The sequence below is a fragment of the Grammomys surdaster genome, unplaced genomic scaffold (genome assembly GCF_004785775.1).
Source record: "Grammomys surdaster isolate TR1022 unplaced genomic scaffold, NIH_TR_1.0 63, whole genome shotgun sequence".
NCBI lineage: Eukaryota > Metazoa > Chordata > Mammalia > Rodentia > Muridae > Grammomys > Grammomys surdaster.
The window spans coordinates 13,882,155-13,904,210 of NW_021604565.1; the positions used below are offsets into that span (position 1 = coordinate 13,882,155).

The window sequence follows — 22,056 nt, forward strand, 5'->3', positions numbered from 1 at the left end:
CAGACAACCTCTTCAGTTCTTTTAATCCAGGATTCCTGCAGAGGGCTGTACAGGCTGGTCTGCCTTCCTACCCTGTTTCTTTAACCCACGGAGGTAGCTTCTACCCCAACGCCTGCGTCTGACAGGCACCCTCTTTAGACCTTCTGAGACACATGCGCTCTTCCTCTCCTGCGGCTTCCTCAGCTCTGAATGATGGGGTTGATCCCAGGGCTTTGCTCCATGTACCTTTTTCTATATTTCAGCAATACCACAGGCTAAACTGATGCTAGGTATTGACTACTTTGAGTTTCTGGCTCCACCCAAACTCTCCCCTGGAGTCATGCTTGTCTCTAGACATTGTACTTCGACTACATGTTACGTGATGCTGCCACATGGCTGACGGATGTCCTATCAGGATTCTTGCTCACACCCCCTTCCTGGCCCTGACTTCTTCCATCTCCCGTTGTTTCTGCATAGCCTCACTGCCCACACATCAATCTGAGACATTGTCACCTCCTTTTCTCTCACAGAAGACCGACTGGTCCAGCAGCTCCTAAGGACTGACTTCCCGCCATCTTTTGGTTTGCTCATCGTCACTGGATAGATAGCTCCTAATCTACTCTCCCTCCAGATCCCTGCCAGTTGGTCCTCCACACCACAGGCAGAGCACTCCTGAGCAAACGGAGGTCAGGCCATCTCACTCCCTGCTTAGGGCGGTTCTATTAGACACTAAGTCCAAACTCCTGACCACCCCATCCTACCCCTTGTTCTCTTTTCCCTGGATCTGGAGGCGCGCGGAGCCCAGGTTATCTGGACCCAAGAAAGGGATCTGATGAGTAGCCTATGTTAGAGCTGACCCCACCTGGCTGACAGCACCCTCTGGTCAACACAGTAGACTCTGAGGGGCTGCAATAGAGGGGCCAGAGATGGGTACCAGGGTGGTCAATCCTGGCAGTGTCCAGAAAGGGATGCAGCAGGCGCAGAGCTGGCTCCATGTTGCCCAGTACACGGGCTCCTCTCCTGAGCACCTTTTCCTTGGAGCTCCTACTGACAAGCCAGAAAGCAGCTCCAAGAACTGTGTTGCCATCTTGCGGCCTTTTCTGCCCTTCCTCCTTCACGGGTGAGGATAGCACCTTAGGATGAAGGCTGCCCGGTCTCTTCCTGCTCCCTCTGCCTCCATCTTTCTTAGTGTTTCCCCTTACACTTCAGTTTTGCCATCAGCTTCCAGGGGCAACATTAGAAGCTTGACTTTATTTTCTTTCCTGGGCTGCAGGCAAACCTGTGCTGCTAGGCCCCAGCTCTAGAGACGTACGTAGACTACTGGCAGTGTAAATCATGGCCAGTAAAAAGTCCAGAAAAAGTCATCTGCTTAGTCCTCACACCACTTCCAGACATGCTCTTCCACTGGAGGACTGAACACACAAAACAACAAACACTAAAAACAAAAACAAAACCATTTGTGTGTGCCCAGGGGCCTCAGATTTACCACCTGCATTCCAGAAGGAGTCTGTGGAATGGACAGTCATTGACCTGCACAGTAAATTCTGCAAAATCTTAAAACTACAGAGGCACACATTTATACTCAAGGTCCATAAATCACTTAGCAACTGGTCACCAACAATCATCTTGGCATGGCTGGCAGCTTCATTAACTCTGTAGGAAGGACTGTGTTCACAGAATGCTGCTTCTGTGACCTGAGGAGTAGTACACGGCTCCACACACACCAGAACTGTTGTCACCTTCATCCCCTGCTATGCCCCACAGAGGCCACTGAGTACTGTTCTGTTGATTCCCCTTATCCTACATGCTTCCACAAGATCTCAATTAAGCCTCAAAACAATGCCAAAGGTAGTCTTCACTGTACTAAACCTCAGAAAGATCATGACTTCTCCAAGATCAGCTGGTACTATCCAGAAATTCAGACCTCAGGTACTCAAGGACATGCCTGCCAGGGTCAGAAAACTAGGTTTCTTAATTCCAAATGACAAAAATTTTCATTCCCTCCTCAAATGTCCAGAACCTAAAACAAGTGTGTCACCTGTCACAACCCGGTAAGAATGTCTGCAGCACAGTAGAGGCATTGACTCAGTCACCTTCCTTTTGGAAAAGGATCTTCATCTGCCAGCACTTGTACTTAAGCCTGGAAGTGGGCAGCATTGCTTGTGCCGCCAGCAAACAACTGTAAGAAAGGGATGGAGGGAGGGTGTACGGGAGAGTGGGAAGGGGGAGGGAGTCAGGCAGATAGGATGCTTTTTCTCAGGCTTGGTGTCCTGGCAGCCTTACATCTGCCCATTTAAATCCCAGAACACACTCCTGTACTAAGTAATAACTGAAACAAGTATCTGTGAGTGCTTTGGCCTCCTGCAGTGCTGGGCTGTATGGCTCCTGTTACTGCACACAGGGCGAACACTCAAAACTCAGGTAGGTGGTTGTTGTTGTTTTGAGACAGAGTTTCAAGACAAGGAGAACCTTATAATCCTGGTTATCCTGGAACTGTCTTTGTAGACCAGGCTGTCCTGGAACTCAGAGATCCACCTGCTTCTGCCACCTGAGTGCTAGGATTTTATTTATTTATTTATTTTTGGTGCATTGGTGTTTCGCATGCATGTATGTCTGTGTGAGGGTATTGAATCCCCTGGAACTGGAGTTACAGACAGTTGTGAACTGTAATATGAGCGCTGGGAATTGAATCCAGATCTGGAAGAATAGCCAGCGCTCTTAACCATCTCTGAGCCATCTCTCCAGCCCCAAAATCTCAGTATTTAACAACTCCCAGGCAGTGTTAATCAGGAGTCCTTGGCCTCTTCAGTTGTAAGGACAGAATGACTGAGGCAACTGGCATCGCTTGAAATGGGCAAGGTGTGGGTATTTCATGGTCACTAGCAGGGCCATGCACGTTATTAGACTGCTGAAAACCATCTCTGAACACAGGACGCTTGGGCACTACTTTCAACCTTGGAAGGGCGAACATTTACCACTGAGGTTTTTCCTTATTTGATATTAGACAAATGAATGAGGAAGCAGTCGAGGACACTGATGAGAGACAAGCCTCTATATTCAGAGCTGGGTCTGCTTCACTGTGTGAATGCCCTCTTTTCTAGACCATTTGCTCCCTGGCATCTGATGGGACAACAATCTCAACAGGTGCACTGATGCTCTTAGGTTTCCTGTTAGACTTTCAGTAGCAAAACTCCTAGCACAGCCCGCTTTTATGTCACCATGTGAGCCAGTGTCCCTTATGTAAATGGAGCTGCAGAGCTTCGACATCAGGCAGCAGGGCCTCCCTCTCAGGGAGCCTCTGGCCTCCCTCACACAGGGAGCCTCTGCAGTACCAGTGGGCTGTGGCATTTCCTTCAAGTGGCAGCATCTATTATTAGAGCCTTTCATAACACAGCTCGGTTAACGGCGTTCTGTGAGCTCTGCTGCTACAGCTTCTGAGGTACCTTCAGCAGTGGCCCAGCTTAGGCCAGCAGGAGCTGCTGGGAGCCAGATGACTGCTGGTCCTAAGTCTTCCCCTCAGAAGCTGTGAGGTTGGGGGAAGAAATTAGTGACTTTGCATCTGAAAATCAGAACTGAAGCTAATCAGCCCCCCTCTATCACCAACCACCCAAACTCAAGCATGCAGTCATGGCGGCCCCAGAAGGCTCTGGGCCTTCTCAGCAGCAGGAGCAGCAGCTGTCAGCAACCTAGGCTAAATCACTTGTGTGCCGTCAGGCGAGGCTACAAACTGAGATGGGGTCTCAAAACTAACCGCAGCAGAATGAAACAAAGGAGAACCAGCACGAGAAGGCATTTCACTACCTCTCATGAAGCATATTATATTACTTCCATAATTAAAAATTATTCCTAACCACGCCAATCAACAAACAGATACTAACAAGAAAAAAAAAATCCCAAACCACTTAAGAGGCATACAGGACTCTCTCTCTGATATGAATTTAAAATACAAAAACTCAAACATTTTCAACATTCACAGCTAGCCCCATCAGACACCCTGGTCCAGCAATGGATTTTCATAGCTGAGGCCCCAGAGAGCTACGCTGTAGAATGGCTGACACACCCATCCTAAAAACACTTGTCATGTGAAGCTTCAGTTAAATGCTCACAAGTACTCAACAGAGAGGCACTGTCCTCATCTCAGAGGTCATGAGTACGACACAGGCACCGTGAGGGTCAACTTCCTACTCAGGGTCAGACTCTAAGCAACAGTGACAGGTGTGAAACGCAGCACAGCTGAGAAACCCTGGGACACTTCCTGTCTCAGTGATCCTGGATATTTTCTCCCACTCATGACGTCCATGTAGAGACACAGACAAATACATCTGGAACCAGACATCTGTTTAGATTGTAATTATGTTTATATTTACTTTGTGTGCAGGTCAGAGAATGGGACCTGTGGGATCAGCTCCATTCTTCTGTCATGTGGGTTCCTGGACTTGGTCATCAGGCTTGGCAGAACATGCCTTCACCACTGAACTACCTTGCCAGCAGCCCAGACATCGTATTTTAGATCTGTTGGCTGGAATCAAGCCTTTTCTCCCTCTAGAAATACCCGGAATCACTAGGGAGTAAGATTCTTAGCAGACCCTCATATCCACTGAGAAAACCATCACTAGCTAAGCAAACAGCAGCACACAGTACAGTGCCCTGGGGAACCCATGTAGCACCTCTCAGCAGGTTTCATATGCTACAACAATTTCCTGGGTTTTGTATGTTCCTTTTTTTTTTCCCAGACAGGGTTTCTTTCTTTGTGTAGACTTGGTTATCCTGGAATTTGCTCTGTAGAGCAGGCTAGCCTTGAACTCAGAGATCTCAGAGATTTCCCTGATCAAAGGTCTGTACCACCACACTCAGCACATTTCCTGTCCTAAACAAACAAAACAAAACATCCTCCCCCCCCCTCCTCCTCCTCCTCCTCCTCCTCCTCCTTGTAGGAAAGAGATGGTTTTCAATGCCAACAAAGCTGGGCCTCAGAGGCTGCAGTCACTTGCCAACCCAAGCTGGCTTCGGAACTGCTGGCCCCTTACCACTTCCCCATGCAAAAACTGGCTGGATAACCCCAGCCAAAAGACAGCCACTGTGAAAGCCATTATTTGTACTTTTTACCCAGGAATTTTATTTCCAGGAGGTTTTTCAAGAAAATAACCACTACTAATTTCTTGACCGGATATAAAACAAACTGAGAGGTGGAAAGGGGTGCCCTAGGCCAGGTGTACTTCCCCTTCCGTCTGCCAGTGAGTGGCTCAGATTTTCTCTTGCTAGCCATTAAACTCTAGTGCATTTTATGTATGTGACAGTATTTTATAATAAATAATGCATAAAATAATGGAATTTATAGATACACATTCCTTATGATATATTAAAATATATTCAGTAAGTTTTAAATAAAATATAAGTATATAAAATAGTCAAGGTTAAAACACTGAAGAACATAAGCTGAACTACCTACCATATACAGCATAACATTCTGGAAACATTTCAAGGCAACATTTTAAAATGCAAATTAAGCTCACAATGCCTAAAAAAGTGAGGACACAACACAGTACATTTTAAGCCGTGAGTACTTTCTGCTAAGTGACAAACAGAAATACAACTCCTCTGAAGGAAGCCATGGTCACTAGTTTTTTGTGTGTGCAACTACTTACTTCTCAGGCTGTGGCCTTGTTACTAGCTCCAGTGTGTGCAAAGCCCACTCCCTTGACCTTGGAGGAAGGCTGGGCGTACTGGATGCCAGTGTCAGGCATGGGGACCATTCCTAAGCTGAGAGCCTGGACGGAGTCTTGACCTGACCCTCCCTTTCCCATTGTCACTTTCAGCTGCTTTCTACCCAACCATAAGAACAGGGGCATTCCAAAATTTTAATCTTAGCTTGTTTGTTCTTTTGACTACATATTGCCTTAAAGATATCATCTGCCTCTAAAATGTCATCTTTATGCATGTCTATGCACATCTCAGTTCGGTCCTGACTTTAAGCTCTAGTATCATTCCAAACTGCATGCTAAGTGCTCAAGGAATGCCAACGCCTTGAGGCTTTACCAAGGTGCTGGCTCACAGGCGTGCCGTGCCTTGGCATTTGACTCTAACTGCAGCACACCTTATACACAGCATGAACCATCATCATGCTTCCCACTAGTTTATATTGTGTCTGTGAGTTGCTTGAAATGCTTTTGATTGAAAACAAACAGGAAAACAAGGTCCTGTTTGTCACAGAACAGGACAGAGTGATGGTCCCAAAGCATGCTGCATACTAAGATGGAACATTAAGTGTACATATATGTATGTTCCCCACACATGTGCCTAGTGCCCCTGGAACTGAAGTTCAACAGTTGTGATCCCCCCTGAGAGTGCTAGGAGCCATACCCAGCTTCTCTGCACGAGCAACAAGTACTTTTAACCGCTGAGCCATCTCTCCAGCCCTTAGTGAAGAATGTTTGCTGATGGGACTTTTTAACTTCCCTGTTACATTACCTGACCTGGATAATGGTCTTCACCTATGATACACTCATATTACTGAAGTACATGTGCCAGATAGGTCTTCCTAAACTAAGCTTGATCTCCAAAAGCCTATTAAAATGTGGCCCTGAAAGACCTGGTCAGAATGCACCTTATGGTGCACACTTCTGCCCCTTCAGACCCAACCATGTCAGTGAACAGTAGTTATTTCAGAAGCTCATGGCTGCTCAGTTTGCTAAGAATAAAGGACAGTGCTTGGCCCAAATGGGAACATTTATACCACCTGTGAGGCTCAGAGAGCATCAGGGAAGAGAAAGCAAAAGGAAGGCAACAGTCCTGAGAAGAGCTGACAAATGCTACCTTTAGGGCAGGGGACAGCCATTGTAAAGATGACTCCACAGGAGCTGGGCCCCTACATAATAATAAGACTGAGCCAGTAAACAGCCAATCACAAATCAAGGAGGAGCTCTCTGCCGAACTATTGGATTCTGGGGGAGGGACAGTTTCTCAGTTAGGTACCAAAGGCTGAGCCCACCAGGCTCCTATGGACAAAGGCAGTCCTGGTTAAAAATAGCGGTCACCAAACAAAAGCCACAACTATAGGAAAGGTGGATGTAGACAGAGGTGACAGGGATGGGGTCAGAGGGGAGGGTGGGTGTGACAGTACTCAGAATGTATTACATATGCAAGCGTGACACCTGGATTCTGATGGAATATTCTTCCCATTTGAAATTATAAGCAGAGAGGGATGAGGACGAACAGTCAAAACAGTCAGAAGAACACAGAGGAAACTTGCTCAGAGTGACGGCTTCCAGTGCTGTGGACCGTGGCTTGCAAATTGCCAAGTGAGCCTGTTTACTGACCTCCAAACAAGTGCAATGCCTTGCTGTACTGTACTGTCCTAGTCACCTCTAGGGGACAACATAAACTCTAGGGAAAGTTCAAGGTCAGCCATTTTGACACTGAAGAAAACCCGGTGCAAGTCCACCCACCAAGGCTCTGTCATCAGTTGTAAACAACGGAGTACAACCTTGCAACGGTTCCCTTGCAAGCAGCACTATTCACTCTTAAGACTCTTTTTCTAATGTACAAAATCCTGCCAAGCAGTATTTCACAGGAAACAACAGAGATTGAGAATTAGGCATCAATTTCACAGGATAGCTGACTATCCACAAGATATAACATGTTTTCCACAAACCTAAGCTTGCATTTCTTTTAAAACAGAGAAGTCATGCTTGATCACAGTGAGCCTAACACTAACACAATGGCTCGCACATGAAAAGACACCAGGGCAGATGCTGCCATAGTCTGGGCTGGGCTCATAGAGTACAATTTTCTTAAACCCTAAATGAATCTGCATTTATTCCACTTAAACAAGTACTTATTGCCTTTACTTGAGCGTTTCAATCTTCTGATCTAAAATTTCCCTCCATACTTTGTGCAAATTGACCATTTAAAAGTGGACTGGAGGGCTGGTGAGATGGACCAGCGGTTGAGAGCACTGACTGCTCTACCGAAGGTCATGGGTTCGGATCCCAGCAACCACATGGTGGCTCACAACCACCCATAATGAGATCTGATGCCCTCTTAGGGTGTCTGAAGACAGCAACAGTGTACTTACATATAATAAATAAGTAAAAGCCTTTGGGCCAGAGCAAGTGGGGCTGGAGTGAGCGGGCCGGAGCTAGTGGGGCCAAAGAAAGCGGGGCCGGAGCGAGCAAGGGGGAGAGAGGGAACAACAACAACAACAAAAAAAAGTGGACTGGATGGAACTGTTTTGGAAGCGCATGCCTTTAATCCCAGCACTTGGGAGGCAGAGGCAGGTGGATTTCTGAGTTTGAGGCCAGCCTGGTCTACAGAGTGAGTTCCAGGACAGCCAGGGCTACACAGAGAAACCCTGTCTCGAAAAAAAAAAAAAAAAAAAAAACAACCAATGAGAAGTACTTGTTGCAGTTTAGGGGATGCTACATGGTTACATACTCATTCAAGGCACCAGAAATAAGGCCACTTCTGTTCCAGAGGGTCCTAAAGAACCTTACACAAAATGACAGAGATCAGTTTACTTCTAGCGGCTATGCAGGCTAGGAGCAATCCCACCAGACTGGATAGGCTAAACAGAGTGTCACTAAATGGCAGGAAAACAGTGCAGAAGAAAGGAGTAGTTAGTCACTCAAAGAATACAAACTAGCTCACCTTGACAAGAGAAAGTAATGAGAGAAGAGCGAGATGGTCTCACTGGGGCTAGACAGAGGAATGCCTGTCACGGACAAGCCACATGCTTCAGAAGCCGCATGCTCTCAGGCTGGAATTGTGTTCTAAGAAAATGTCTCCTTACAAGGAAAGCATGGTGAGAGAAGACACAAAAAGTAAAACTAAACATGAAAAATCAAGGTATATAGCAAAAACCTTTAAAGACAAAAAACCAAACTGATTGATTCTACAGCCTTTACTACTTTCTTTTTAAAAGTCAAGATACAAATTTTATTTTTCTGGATAGCTTACTGCCATTACCATTCTCCCAGGCTGTGGTTAAAATTCACATACAATTCTGTTAAGTTGTAAAGCCTTGAGCAGTAGTAAGAATGAAGGGCTTGTGGAAACCAGCAGAAGTATGTTCGTCAGGTTTCTCTGTGTAAAAATGTGTATTTGTCTGTGTGTGTGTGTAAAATATGGCATCTGTCACGTGTGTAAAACATAGCATGCTGTCACATGTGTAAAACATGGCATGGATGGAGGTCAGACTTTTGGCAGTTGTTTTTTCCCTTCCGTGGTGGGTTCTCAGGACCATACACAGGTCACCAGGCTTACACAAGTGCGTCTGTCTACCCACTGAGCCATTTTACTGGCCCACCCTTCACTTTCACAATCAAAGAGGCCCAGAGGCAGGGCCACCCAGCCCCATTCTTGTCACTGCTCCAAGTGTTTAGCTTGGGGGGCTTCTTAGCACACTTCTAGCCTGCTGTCTTGTTCCCTGTGTATTGGTATGTGTCCCTTTCCCCCTAATCTGTACTTTCTTTAAAGTGCTGACTTCACGGAGAGCTTTAAGGAAGAGGTACATTTCCATTAGAAGAGCCTGCGAGAAGTTGAGGAGGAAGCAGTACAGTCCCAGGACACAGACTAGAAACGGGCAGGGCACGTGTGGCGACATATCTATCGCCTACCGGCTTCAGCAGATGGGTGGCAGGAAGCTGGGCAGCACTGAGCCGTAACAGCTATGTGTGCTAGCACATTTCCTTTATCTGTTGAGATCTGACATAGCTATCAGTTTCTCCATCGTCAAAGGCGACTAAAGACTAGCTCAGAAGGCAGCAGGCCACTCTTCAATGCAATGCCTATTTTGTTACTATGAAATATCAATCAGTCAAGAAATCTCTGTATGTCTCTCTCTGTCTCTGTCACACACATACACACACACACACTTTAATAAAAAACAGACCAGAAAAAAGCCAAGGAAGAGAAATGCAACTTTGTTATTATTCTTCCTCCAGAGTAAGGAGGTACCAATAAATAAAAACCGCTTACTGATTCTGAATAAAACACATGTAAATTAGTTACTAAGTTTACACTCCAGTCATGTGGCAGGTAAAACCTGGCACACACCTGCGATCTGAATACTTTGGCTGAGGCAAAAAGTGTGCACTGGAGGCCAGCATGGCTCTCCAGTTCTTGGCTCTAACAATAAGATATTGTCTAAAAACTGGAGTCCACGCATGGCCTCCCAGGAAGTACTCAGACACTGTGCACACTGTAGCAAGCTGTGGGTCACACCTTCATTATTCACCCTCCCTGGGAGCTTTGCGTTCTTCCAGCTTCTGTGGACAGCACATCAGGCACACTCAGATCTGACAGAGAACGGGTAATGGATAAACTGAACCTGGCTAGCAAATAAAATAGAATGTTCCACGTTTCACGACACCAAGGACTACACCACATTTAAACTACTTGGTGTGTGAACGAGAGTTGACACTCACAAAGTATTCAAAGGCAAGTGCATCCCAAGAGCACTGCCCAGAAAACCTGGCTGCAGTCTTGGTTCTCCCTTGACCTCTATCAAACACACCACACATCTCATCAGCTGCTTCCCAGCAGGAGCTGTCAATTAATGAGATGCAATTCTAAATGTGGAAACAAAGCATGCAGGAACTAAAGAGGCCTAAGTTCAACACGAGAAAACCTTACAACGAACCACACAACTACATTTAGGCCAAGTGAAGAACAGGAAGACAACTCACTTGCTGTTATAAACAGCATAGTTCCATGATATAAATGACTACAATTTTTCAAGTTTGTGTTACCACATAGAATATGCACATGTGTGCACAAGTGTCAAACAGACCACTGGCTGGTTTTCATATTGTTTTAAAAATTCAGTTTTACCATATACTCCAAAACATATGTATACGCACATATGTATATCTGTATGTGTATATATGTATATACACATATATATGTATGTTGAAATGTTTTGCAAATGTATTACTTTTTAATCCAGTAGATGACAAACACCATGTGCAGACTCAATACAACTGGATCTCTTGGTACAGACGAGAGCAGCAGGTCTCTGGACACTAGAGCATCACTGTACCAAAGCAGAACAAAATACTTTTTTGTTTGTTTTTGAGACAAGGTTTCTCTGTGTAGTCCTGGCTGTTCTAGAACTTGCTCTGTAGTCTACCTGCCTCTGCCTCTTGAGTGCTGGCATAAAAGGCATTAAAGAAAACCACCACTGCCTGGAAAATTCTTAATCTGTGTTCATAACTACCTTAAAATATAAAGTTAAACTATAAACAGGTTAGCCTATTTAACAGGTAAGGTACAAATGCTATATAAAATAATTTCTTTCAGAGTATTCCACTCTAAAAGAATCCTCCTCAGCTACACTGCATCTTCACTGTCAAATAACACCATGGCACACACACTGCACAACCTGATTCTAAGGGCTGCTCTCACTCTCACCACAGGCTCAAAGGCTGCCATTCATAAGCCTACGCTGACTAGCCCACACACTCTGACCAGGCCACACTCTTAGCTTCTGCTCACCCAGCCACCTCCACCCTGCTTTCACTCTCTGCTCCTATTCCTCCCTCACACCCTAGACAACTTCCCATCCCTCTAGGCATGACTGACCTCAATCCTCTCTCCCTACAATACAGTAAGCACTTAATGTCTACCCTGAAATTATATAAATAAACACATGCATTTTCTCTAGAAGGTATTATAATCTGTGAAGAGCTTTGGATACTTTACAAAATGTTGCTTTCATGTTAATGCTTTACAACCAACACAAGAATCTCACAGTACCATTCTTAAGAACATTAGCAATTTCAATTCGGAGCTGGAGAAATAGCTCAGGGCTGGCCTATCATGTGTAGGCCCTGGGCTCAATCTCCCTTCAGCTTGGGGTGTGGTGGGAGCATCATTAGGTATACAAAAAAACTCAGCCGAAGAACATGCCCCACAATCACATGGACGAGGAGATTCTTCCTCCCCAAAAAAATGTTCAAGTAAAAACATTAAAAAAAAAAAATGCTTAAAAAAAAACTTTCCCCCAAAACAAACTCAACATACACATCTAGATTTCTAATTATTCCCCCAAAAGAACCACTGGAGAAATGCTAATTCTAGGAATATAGTAAATAAGCCTGGTGCTTCTTAGTCTTACAAAATAGTAAATTCTAAAAAAACCAAAACAAGAAGGAGTATCTGACACTGGAGCCAGTCTGAAAGCTGCTACCGGTTGAAGCTGAAATAATTTCAACAAGACAGACAGTAGTACAATCCAGTAGTACTGGACTGAGATCCCATATGGATTCAGTGACTGAACAGATGGGAAGAAACACAGACCACTTCTCGAAGCCGGAACTCAGCAAGAGGCAGAGAGAGCGCAAGGTCCTCACGGTCCACATAACACAGCCACTAGAAAGCCCGATGCAGAGTGCTGTGCTGGTTGGTGTACGCTTGTGATCCAGGCAGGTGGAGGCACAATGATCAGAGGACAGGCTGGGCTATGAGACAGTGTCTCAAAAACAAAACCACAAATAATTATGGAATCTCAAATTAGAAAACTGTACAAATGAACTCATTCAAACTTGGTTACTTAAGCATGGCATTTTAGTTAAGTTTAGACAATACTTGATCAATATAGTATAGAAAAAGTGACATTATATCAGCCACTAAAGCAAGCAGTGTACTAGATGTGCAAATACTGAAAAACAAAGGTTGGAGCTTTGGGGGTGGGGGTAATCTGTAGTTTTAACTGTTATCTTATGCCATATCTCAAATTGAAATTATTCTGCAATACCTTTGAAATATTTGTAACATAAATCCCAAAGTCACAGGGCACATGCCTGGTGGCACATGACTTCAATCCTAGCATTCAGAGAGCAGAGGAAGGGAGGAATCCTGAGTTCTAGGCCAGCCTGGTCTACAAACCAAGTTCCAGGACAGCCACAGCTACACAGAGAAACCCTATCTCAAAAACAAACAAAAACAAAACAAAAAACCCTACACCACCACCACCACCACCAAATTCCCCAAGTCTTGCTGTCATTGAGGGGTTAACCATCCTGTCCAGTGACTGGCCTAAGTATTTTGTTTTTCTTGTTGGGACCGTCAATTCTTCCCTTCTAGTATACTGTATACTGCACACAGCAAGGCTTCAGAATAACAAACACTTTGTTCATCCAGGCAGTGTCTTATAGACACAATAGTCAGATATAGGGAAAACAACAGCCAATACAAGGACTAAAAGAACTTACTTGCCATCCTCTGGATTACCAAACTATACTTCAGAGACAATTGTAAAATCAGAGAGGAAGGAGGGGGAAGAGATGATATAAAAACCTCTTAAAAGGTATAAGAAATTATAGACTAGTTTCGTTTTCTTTAACATCTTCTTTAATAAGACATTACAGCACACGTGAGGTCCCAAGTGTGTCAGCTAAACACGGGGATGAGAATGGAAACAGGTCTAATGTGAACCCCATTCCTTTTGATAACATACATACAGAATACAAACAGGTCAGTCCCTCTTGCTATTTTATATCACCTGTGAAGACACCAAAACAGTTTTTAAACAAACTTGTCTGTTAAGACTCTCCAAACTAAAGTACAGAGGCGTTTGAGTGGTCATTTCCTCCTTACAGCAGATTTAACTGAAACACAGAGTAGGACCGTGCTGGCAATCCCCATGCTCAGAAGGAAGCTCCATCAACTACTCCCTATCAGAGATACAGAGTGAAATATGGTGTCTTCAGCTGCTCATAAAACACTTTCATACAAGATTGAAAATGGTTTATTCTGAATTACAACTGTGAAACAAACAAAAGGAATTAAACCGAAAATTGCAAACAGGCTCTGAATGACCAGTTTGTTACTAAAAGAAACATACATCTGCGTAAAGCACTTTCGGAAGCTCTAAATCTGCCATTTAACTAGAATGTCTGTAAGATCCACAAGAAAACAGGTAAAACTCTTTAACTCTAGTCAGCAACATTTTAGCAAACAGTGGATACCAAGTGTGAGGCAGGAAATTAAATAAACAGATGGACTGTACTTCTGTGAGGCCAGGGACGGGGCTGCTGTGCAAACTACCAGCACTCCCTTGCTGGAGTCCAAGACTCTCCCTTTAGACACCTTCCTTCAAACTCAGGGGCATGAGCCAGGTGGTCAGAGTATGCTAAGCTGTCCACTAACTGCCCAGGCTACATCACGAGGGATCTGTTTGTTATCCACAGGTCAGGGTCGCAGCTGTCAGTATGTAATGTTCTTCCCATTACGTCAATTTCTAAACTTAAGCTGAGTTACAGCAGACTTGCTTGTCAACTACACCACCAGAACTAGTCTTCCTTAACTGGCAGAATTTACCTTATCCTACAACACTTTGCTAGTTCAGGTGAAGTCAGACTAGACAGTCTTTGATTTCAGGAGCCAACACTAAGTCTCTAAAATTAGAGTTTTATCTGAAAGACAAAGAATGTTCTGAGAATTAACCTGGAACAAATCATTCTACTCTTCCTGTTAAATGCAAAAATCCATTCATAAAATTAGCTAAATAACTTTCAAAAATTATAGTTCAATTTCAAATGAAAGAATCTGAACAATTTGCAAAGATCCCTTATAAGACACCTTAGGTCTTTATAGTTCACACTTGTTCCTTCATACGTAGTCCAGAAGGGCTCACTGGCAACCCTACCAATTTCATGAATTGAATCTGTCATCTAAAATGACTCCCAGATGGACACCCAGGAAATGATCAGAAGTGGGGAATACACGGAAGCAACAGATCAGCCAGTCAACCTGCATCAGCTGCCAAAAGAACCATGTGCACGATGTAATGAAGGAATCTGCTCTAGTTTAACAAACCTGCCGCTGAGCTGAGAAGGGAGAGAACTGCTCTTGCAACACTAGCTGAGCAACTCATTTTTATAAGGCAAATAATAAGGAAAGTTAGAACAGAATTTCTAGAACCATTTATCCTGTGGTGTTGTAAAATCAAAGCACTACTTTATTATTAAATGAGTTATTTTACACAATATGAACATCAATATAATTACAATTGTAAAAAAATTGTTATAACAAGAATGGACTGATTTTTCAGATTTCCACATCAGAGTCAACTGTACATTTACACAGAATTGTCTTTGCATGAAGCCCAAAGGGAACAGCATAAGAATGAGTGTTTCTGTAGCCCCTTTATTTTTTGCTGATCAACAGTTTGTTTAAAAAAGCAGCTGCAGGTTTGTTACCTAAGGTCTGAGACAGTAGAGAGTCAAAGGAGTCATGAATTCACCTGTGAGAGAGAAGAAAAAGCTTCAGTAACTGTAGTGACTGACAAGCATTTCAAATAACTAAAATCAAAGACGATCAAGGTGTCGGTCTCTGGTGGATTTGTCAACGGGTATTACAGGTAGGAAAAACTCTCAAACGCACATGCATATGTACCACACTATTTAGGAGGGCAAGAAATCCATCTACACATGAAATTAAAGTAATAACTTCAAGGCAGTTTCTACGGAGCATACCTATATTTTGCTCTATATTTTAATACAGAAAAGCTCTGCTAGCACTGTAATTAAGTAAAAGGATGGTAAAAAATATAGTCAGTAAATTGCTCTGACTTTCAGGGAGAAGACCCTCGTGCCTTTGAAATGATGGTTTTCTTGTAGCTGAGAAGTCTTTTATTCTTTGCTCAAAGTTGGCCAGCTCAAAGTTCCCCCCTATTTTTGGCTATAGGTGCAAAAACCTGAATGTTTCAAAGGCATAAAAAAGAAAAACTACAGAGAAAAAAGCTTTTGCCAATTTTAAAGTATTCTAGTAAAACCAGAGACAGTATTATTTAACTTTAGTGCAAAAGTCAGGCATTAAAAGTAAAAGTCTCTGCTACTGCCAGAAATCCATTCCATGGCTGAGGAGATAAGTTTTACTCCTATATTCAAAACCAAGACCAAAAAAACCCAATAGAAAGGTCAATTACCTGTAAACAACTTTATGCCTGAACATCAGCCAGTTCTGGAGGAAGTGGAGTCTTAGGGTGCTTGCTCTCAAAGTGCTGCTTGAAGGTCTTGGGGTCTGGCATTTGTGTCTAATTTAGAAAGTGTGCAAAAGAAAAGAATCAGACTTTATGTAGCAACACATAAAGCAATGCTACATGTAACCTGTTTAAAAAAAAAAAACTTTGAACTTGTTCATGATAGACTATTACTGCAAAATGCTTTTAAATTTCTACTTGTGACTGGTAAATAAAAAGTATCTTACAAAAAGGAAATTCCTAACACTTCATGTATGAAGAGGAACACATAAAATCCAGTACTTTATGTCATTGATAGCACACAGAAAGGATTTACTCATTAAGCATATCATATTAATTCTCACAGAATCTTGACAATAATCTTTAGCTTCTACTATCACGCTCATTTTACCTGACAGGGAAACTACAGCCCAGAGCTTCCTTTGCCTGAGAGCTGTTTCATTCTCCTAGTTTCACGTCACAGAATAAAACAGTGACTCCTCTTGGCAAGCACATTTACCTATAAATTCAAAACACTCTACTACATATAACAAAAATATAAAGTGTTTTCACTTATTTTATTATTTATTATGTTTTAAAAAGTGTCTTTCAGTCGGGTGGTGGTGGCTCATGCCTTTAATCCCAGCACTTGGGAGGCAGAGGCAGGCGGATTTCTGAGTTCGAGGCCAGCCTGGACTACAGAATGAGTTCCAGGACACCCAGGGCTATACAGAGAAACCCTGTCTCAAAAAACCAAAAAAAAAAAAAAAAGTCTTTCTAGGACCGGGGAGACAACTCAGCAGGTACAAGATGCTCTGACTGCGGCCTCTCAGCATCACATAAAAGCAGGCATGAGCACACATTTCATAAGCCTAGCGCTCCTGGAACAGAAGCAGGAATCTCATCTCCACAGCTTGTGGGTCAGCCAGTCTAGCCAACTGATGAGCTGTGGTTCAAAGAGAGACCCTGATTCAAAACAGTAAAGTGGGAGCAATAATGGATGACATCTGCTATCTGCACATGTATGCATACACACCTGCACACATACACTAATTCATGTACATACACACGCAGACACACGACAAAATATGCCTTTAAAGATCAGGGTATGTCTTTATTACTAACCTAGTGAAATTTAATTTCACCTTTCCTATGTCCATTTCATCATCATCATTACCAAGGTTCGACATGATCACTATACTGACTGTTAGAAACTCCCTCTCTTCATGAGAACCGTCGTGTAGTGAGGAACTCCTATTTCATTTGTAAAGATGTCAACAGATGATTACCTCCAGTCTAGCAATCATGTCGTATCAAGATCCCTTCCCATCCACACCAGCAAGCTTTATTCAAGTACAGGGCTTAAAAACAGTGTCTATACACCAGATCAACCCTATGTTTTTTCGTCTAGCACTTCATTAACCTCAAGGGTGGTGAACTCACACAGAGGCTAGCCTTTAAAGCCAGCCTGCCTAGACTCAGGTCCTATCTCTTCTTACTTGCTGGATCACCTGCAGAACTTATACAGGAGGTCACTTGTATGCTGAACTCACTCAGCAACTCACTGGTTGCTACATGGATTAAACATGTGACCACAGTAACACACCTGGCTCCATCCTCACTCATGGCAAGCACTCCAACAATCCTTACACATGGTAATGCTACTAAGAGGCCTCACTGTGAATAGTCTATGTGGTATCAACACTGCAGCTGAGGAAGATGGAGGAAAAGAGCTATCATATGGGCAGCGCTACATCCAGCAGCACTGCACAAGGTTTAGCCTTATCCACACTAAGAATGGAGACAGGACTTCTTTACAGCATCCAAACTGGATTATAAGCTCCATGAAGACACTTTTACTCTACACAAGGGCAGGGCATTGTTTGATCCTCGTTTTCCCTGCTAGCACTTAGAAATGTGTATGGCCACGGAAAAATGTTTCTTGAATGGGTGACTGTAGATGAATTCCTAGAAAGAAAAACCTCTCAAATCTACTAGTTCAAATACAGCATCCCTTTTGCTGTGGGGATTTTATCCTATTGTTTCCAGGGCGAGGGCTGGCTACAGGAAAGCAGCATGTGGGCGCCCTTACCCTGCAGACGGTGCAGGTGTATATTAAGGCAGCCTTGGCAGCAGCCTTTTGGTCATGTCCTTGTTTCTTCTTCTGTCCAGCCTGCTTTTTGGCATTTTTCTGCTGAGACTGAATCTTCTGTTGTCCACGAGCCATATCTAAAAACAAAAGATTAGGCACCAGAGTGACTTCTTCATTCTACCACAGAGCAATTTAAGCATAGTAATATTCTCAGAGTTGACTACTTAAATTTCAGACATGGTCAGTAAGCGGCATGAGTGGATTTTCAAGCTCACACACAATGCTGCTAGATGACAAATTGAGTATATTCCTCACAATACATGTTCAACAGAATCAAATAAATGTGCATCAATGTGTATACAAGGATGCTCACAGGACCTGTTCTAAACCTAGACAGTTCAGATATCAGTGGTGAAAACAGATAGAGGTAAAAACACACAGAGGAATGCCAGGCAGCATTAAAAAAAATCATTTCTAGCCAGGTGTGGACGCACACGCCTTTAACCCCAGCATTGAGGAGACAGAGGTAGACAGATCTCTGTGAGTCTGCGGTTAGCCTGTTGTACATACAGTTCTAGACCAGCCAGAGCTACAAAAAGATACCCAGTTTCAAAAACAAACAAAATAAATTATTTCTAAAAGTTTGTACCTCTATGTCAAGGGAAAAAGTCAGTTAGAAAGAAACCACATTGTACAAAGTTCAAAACAGGCAAAATCACAGTTAAAGAGATCACTTTGGTATTTATGGAGTAATGACTGGGAAGAGATGACAGAAGCATTCACAGGGTGCTGAAAATCTTCTTTATCTTACACCAGGTAATGATTATAAAGGTGCACTTGTTTAATAATAATAATAATAATAATAATAATAATAATAATACCAACACACACAGAGCTGGGCATGGAGGTGCCTCCCTACCTGAGCAATTGGAAGGCAGAAGGAGGAAGGCCACATGTCCTGGCCAACCTGGCCCACAAAGCAAGACCACATCTCACCCAGCAGACTCCCAGTTTATTGTATATGTATAGACATCTATGCCTTTTGTTTTCTTTCACGTTACATGTAACCTTCAAAAGTTTGGTACTCTGAAGTTTAGTCTTCCTTTATCATTTGATCTGATTATAAAGGTAGTTTCTCCCTGCTAACACCCACGACTGTGATTTACAATTTGTACAACATTTTAAAGTAAGTGCTGTCAGCTAATCTTCGAAAAGAGATTTGGGACACAGCAACTCCTTTTAGTACTGAGGTTTCATTAAACTATTATACTATCCGAAGTTTTCCTTAGGAGTTCTTCTTTCCTGCACAGAGACAAACACCTACACTTATGTGTGTGCACTCAGACACACAGGCTCCCCAGAGCACTGGTGGAGTCCATTCTCCTTCCACAACCTGTGTTCTGGGGATCCAACTCATACCCTCAGGCTTGACAGAAAGCACGCACCTTCACCAGCTGAGCCACCTCACTGGCCCAGCCACACACACTGTAAAGACAATTTAGAACCCTGGTATAAGGGTACCTTTTACAAAGCTGCAAGGTTCTTTCTATTCTTCACTACTAATGGCCTGGAGTAAACAAAAATGAGTTAAAACAATTATCACTGAAATGAATTATTTTCCTGTTAAAACCAGACTTCTGGTTAGAGAACACAAATTAAACCTGTTCATACAGGCTCCAGAGTAGTGCTTTTGAAGCATATTAAAATGAGATCCTATGCCATTTTAAACAGCACTGTAATTACATTTTAAACTTTGAAATCACTGAAAGACTATAGAGAGGGTTGGCCTTTGCTGACTGCAATCCTCATTAGCTACTGGATAAAGTCACAAGTGCTTCAAAGACAGTCAAGCTCTCTCCTCCATCTCCCACCCCAATGGAAACTAAACAAATACACACATACTGGGCATACTCCCACTAGTATTCCATAATCAACTGAAAAGTCTGTCCAGTCTTTCACAACTGTGAGAATGTTTAATATGCTAGCCTAATATAAGAACTTCATTCCCAACCAGGGCAAATATCAACTGTTTGTCATAAAAATTATACTTCATTTTTGTATTTTTAAACAAACACCGTATCAATTCTAAGTTCAATAGGAATATGGGGGGAGTGTGTCTCACTACGTATCTCTGGCTGGCCTGGAACTCAGAGATCTGCCTGCCTCTGCCTTCTAAGTGCTGGGATTTTAAGGAGTGTGCCACTATGCCATGTTCCAGTGGCATATTTAAAAGTACATTTTGATGGTGGATCTTCAATTTTTGTACACTAACGCATTGAAAACATTCTTAATGCCCCCCGTCTTAGTATCAGATCCTTACTAGAACATTCTGGTTGTCTAAAACATCTTAAACTCTTCCATACAGCATGGCTTATGTACATAAAGACATTACTTAGTGAACAGTCCTTAAGTGTTTTATGTTTGCTTTTTTAAGTTACAAAGCTTTACATCAGTAATTCCAGAACTTTTCTTGCCATCTGAAAATTAAAGCAGCTACTTTGATAACCTTTTCATGAAAAGTGCTGTAAAAACAATGCCATCAGATAAGCTAAAACTATTTTTTTTTTTAAGGTTCTCTGTGAGTTTCTCTGTGTAGCCCTGGCTGTCCTGGAAGTCACTCTGTAGATCAGGCTGGCCTCGAACTCAGAAATCCGCCTGCATCTGCCTCCCAAGTGCTGGGATTAAAGGCGTGCCACCACTGCCCGGCTAGCTAAAACTATTTTTAACTTTTGCATTTAAGGCTTCTCCTAAAACACAACAAAACACCTTAGATTTAACCCATTGTCTTTACCACCCAACAACAGTTACCAAAGACATGGGCTTCAATAAACACAAAATGTAACACTAGGCAAAAGAGATCTGTTCTAACAGGCTAGCTGAGTGGGGCAGGCCCCTAACTTCTGACAGCACAGTGGCACGGATTTCCTTTCTGAAAGCAGAAGTGCAAACGATCCAACCACCTGCTTTCGGACAGCTCAACTTACGATTTGCTCTCGAGATTTCGACAAAATCTTACGTATAAACTGCTCCCTGATTAAGTGGGACAAATTGAAAGGCAATAAATTGTTTGCAAACAGTTATCAGCTGGTTTTTAATACAGTTTTAGCTTTTCCAGGAGGCTGCAAATGAGCTACGAAACAGGAAGAGTTCTTGGACTATCAGGACTCTTGAGAAGGAGGCAACAAGTAAAGCTCCGGCCCTAAGTGGCCGCTTAAAGCAAAACAACTTACTCTTGAGGCCGGGTAGCCAGGAAATGGGCTCACACTCTGCAATCAGCCAAAGCAAGAGGCCCAGGCCGGCTCCGCAGCCCGATCCCAGCTTTGAACAGCCATTCGTGGGCAGACTCAACCCCACTGCTGCAGCCCGGCCCGCCCGAGGCCTCGGCTGCCCTCAGCCCCGCGCCTGCTCCGCTGGGAGTCCGCCGCCCGCCCCGGCCTCCCGCCGCCGCGTGCCTCCCGCCCCGGCTCCCGCGTCCTGCGGCGCCGCTCACCCAGGCCGGGCCGGTCTGGCGTCCGAGGGACCGCGCAGCGCGAGAAGAACTGGGCAGGACGAGCAGGGAAGGAAGGGTCGAGCCCCGCACCGCTTGGGGCCTCCGCCACCCGCAGAGGAAGAACCGAGCAGAGCCGGGAGCACAACAGCCCGCGCCTCGCACACCCGCCGCAGCGCGCGCCCGCCGCGCCTGAGCCCGAGGCAAGCCCGTCCCTCGTGCCCGCGCACGCCGCGCCGCACTCCCAGTCGCCTCAGCGCCGCCTGCCCGCCCGCGCGGTCCCGCCCCTCACCTTCCTGCGGCGGCGTTGCCCCGCCCCTCTAGCTACTCGCGTCCTTCCGGTCTGCAGACCAATGGCAGCTCTCCCCTGTTACATAAGCGCGCGGGGGCGGGGCCTAGGACGGGAACTGCAGTGCCCTCGCCCGCCTCCCTCCTTCCTGCCCGCTGTCTTGGTGCGGCCTCAGCTCTTTTCGCCCTGCCTCTGCGGCGTGTGACCTCCGGCCTGCGGGCGGTGGTCGTCGGAGTGGCTAGGCCGCC

General features: G+C 44.2%; 1 protein-coding gene across 1 annotated transcript; it reads right to left on the reverse strand.

Moving 5' to 3' along the window:
- Window positions 1–13,311: 13,311 nt before the first annotated feature.
- On the reverse strand, window positions 13,312–21,751 carry Znf706 (zinc finger protein 706). The gene is made up of 4 exons (XM_028766271.1): window positions 21,523–21,751; window positions 18,033–18,169; window positions 15,908–16,015; window positions 13,312–15,223 (listed from the first exon to the last, which is right to left on the reverse strand). The coding sequence occupies exons 2-3, from the start codon at window positions 18,165–18,167 to the stop codon at window positions 15,920–15,922; spliced, it is 231 nt and encodes a 76-aa protein (XP_028622104.1). The 5' UTR covers window positions 18,168–18,169; window positions 21,523–21,751; the 3' UTR covers window positions 13,312–15,223; window positions 15,908–15,919.
- Window positions 21,752–22,056: the final 305 nt, after the last annotated feature.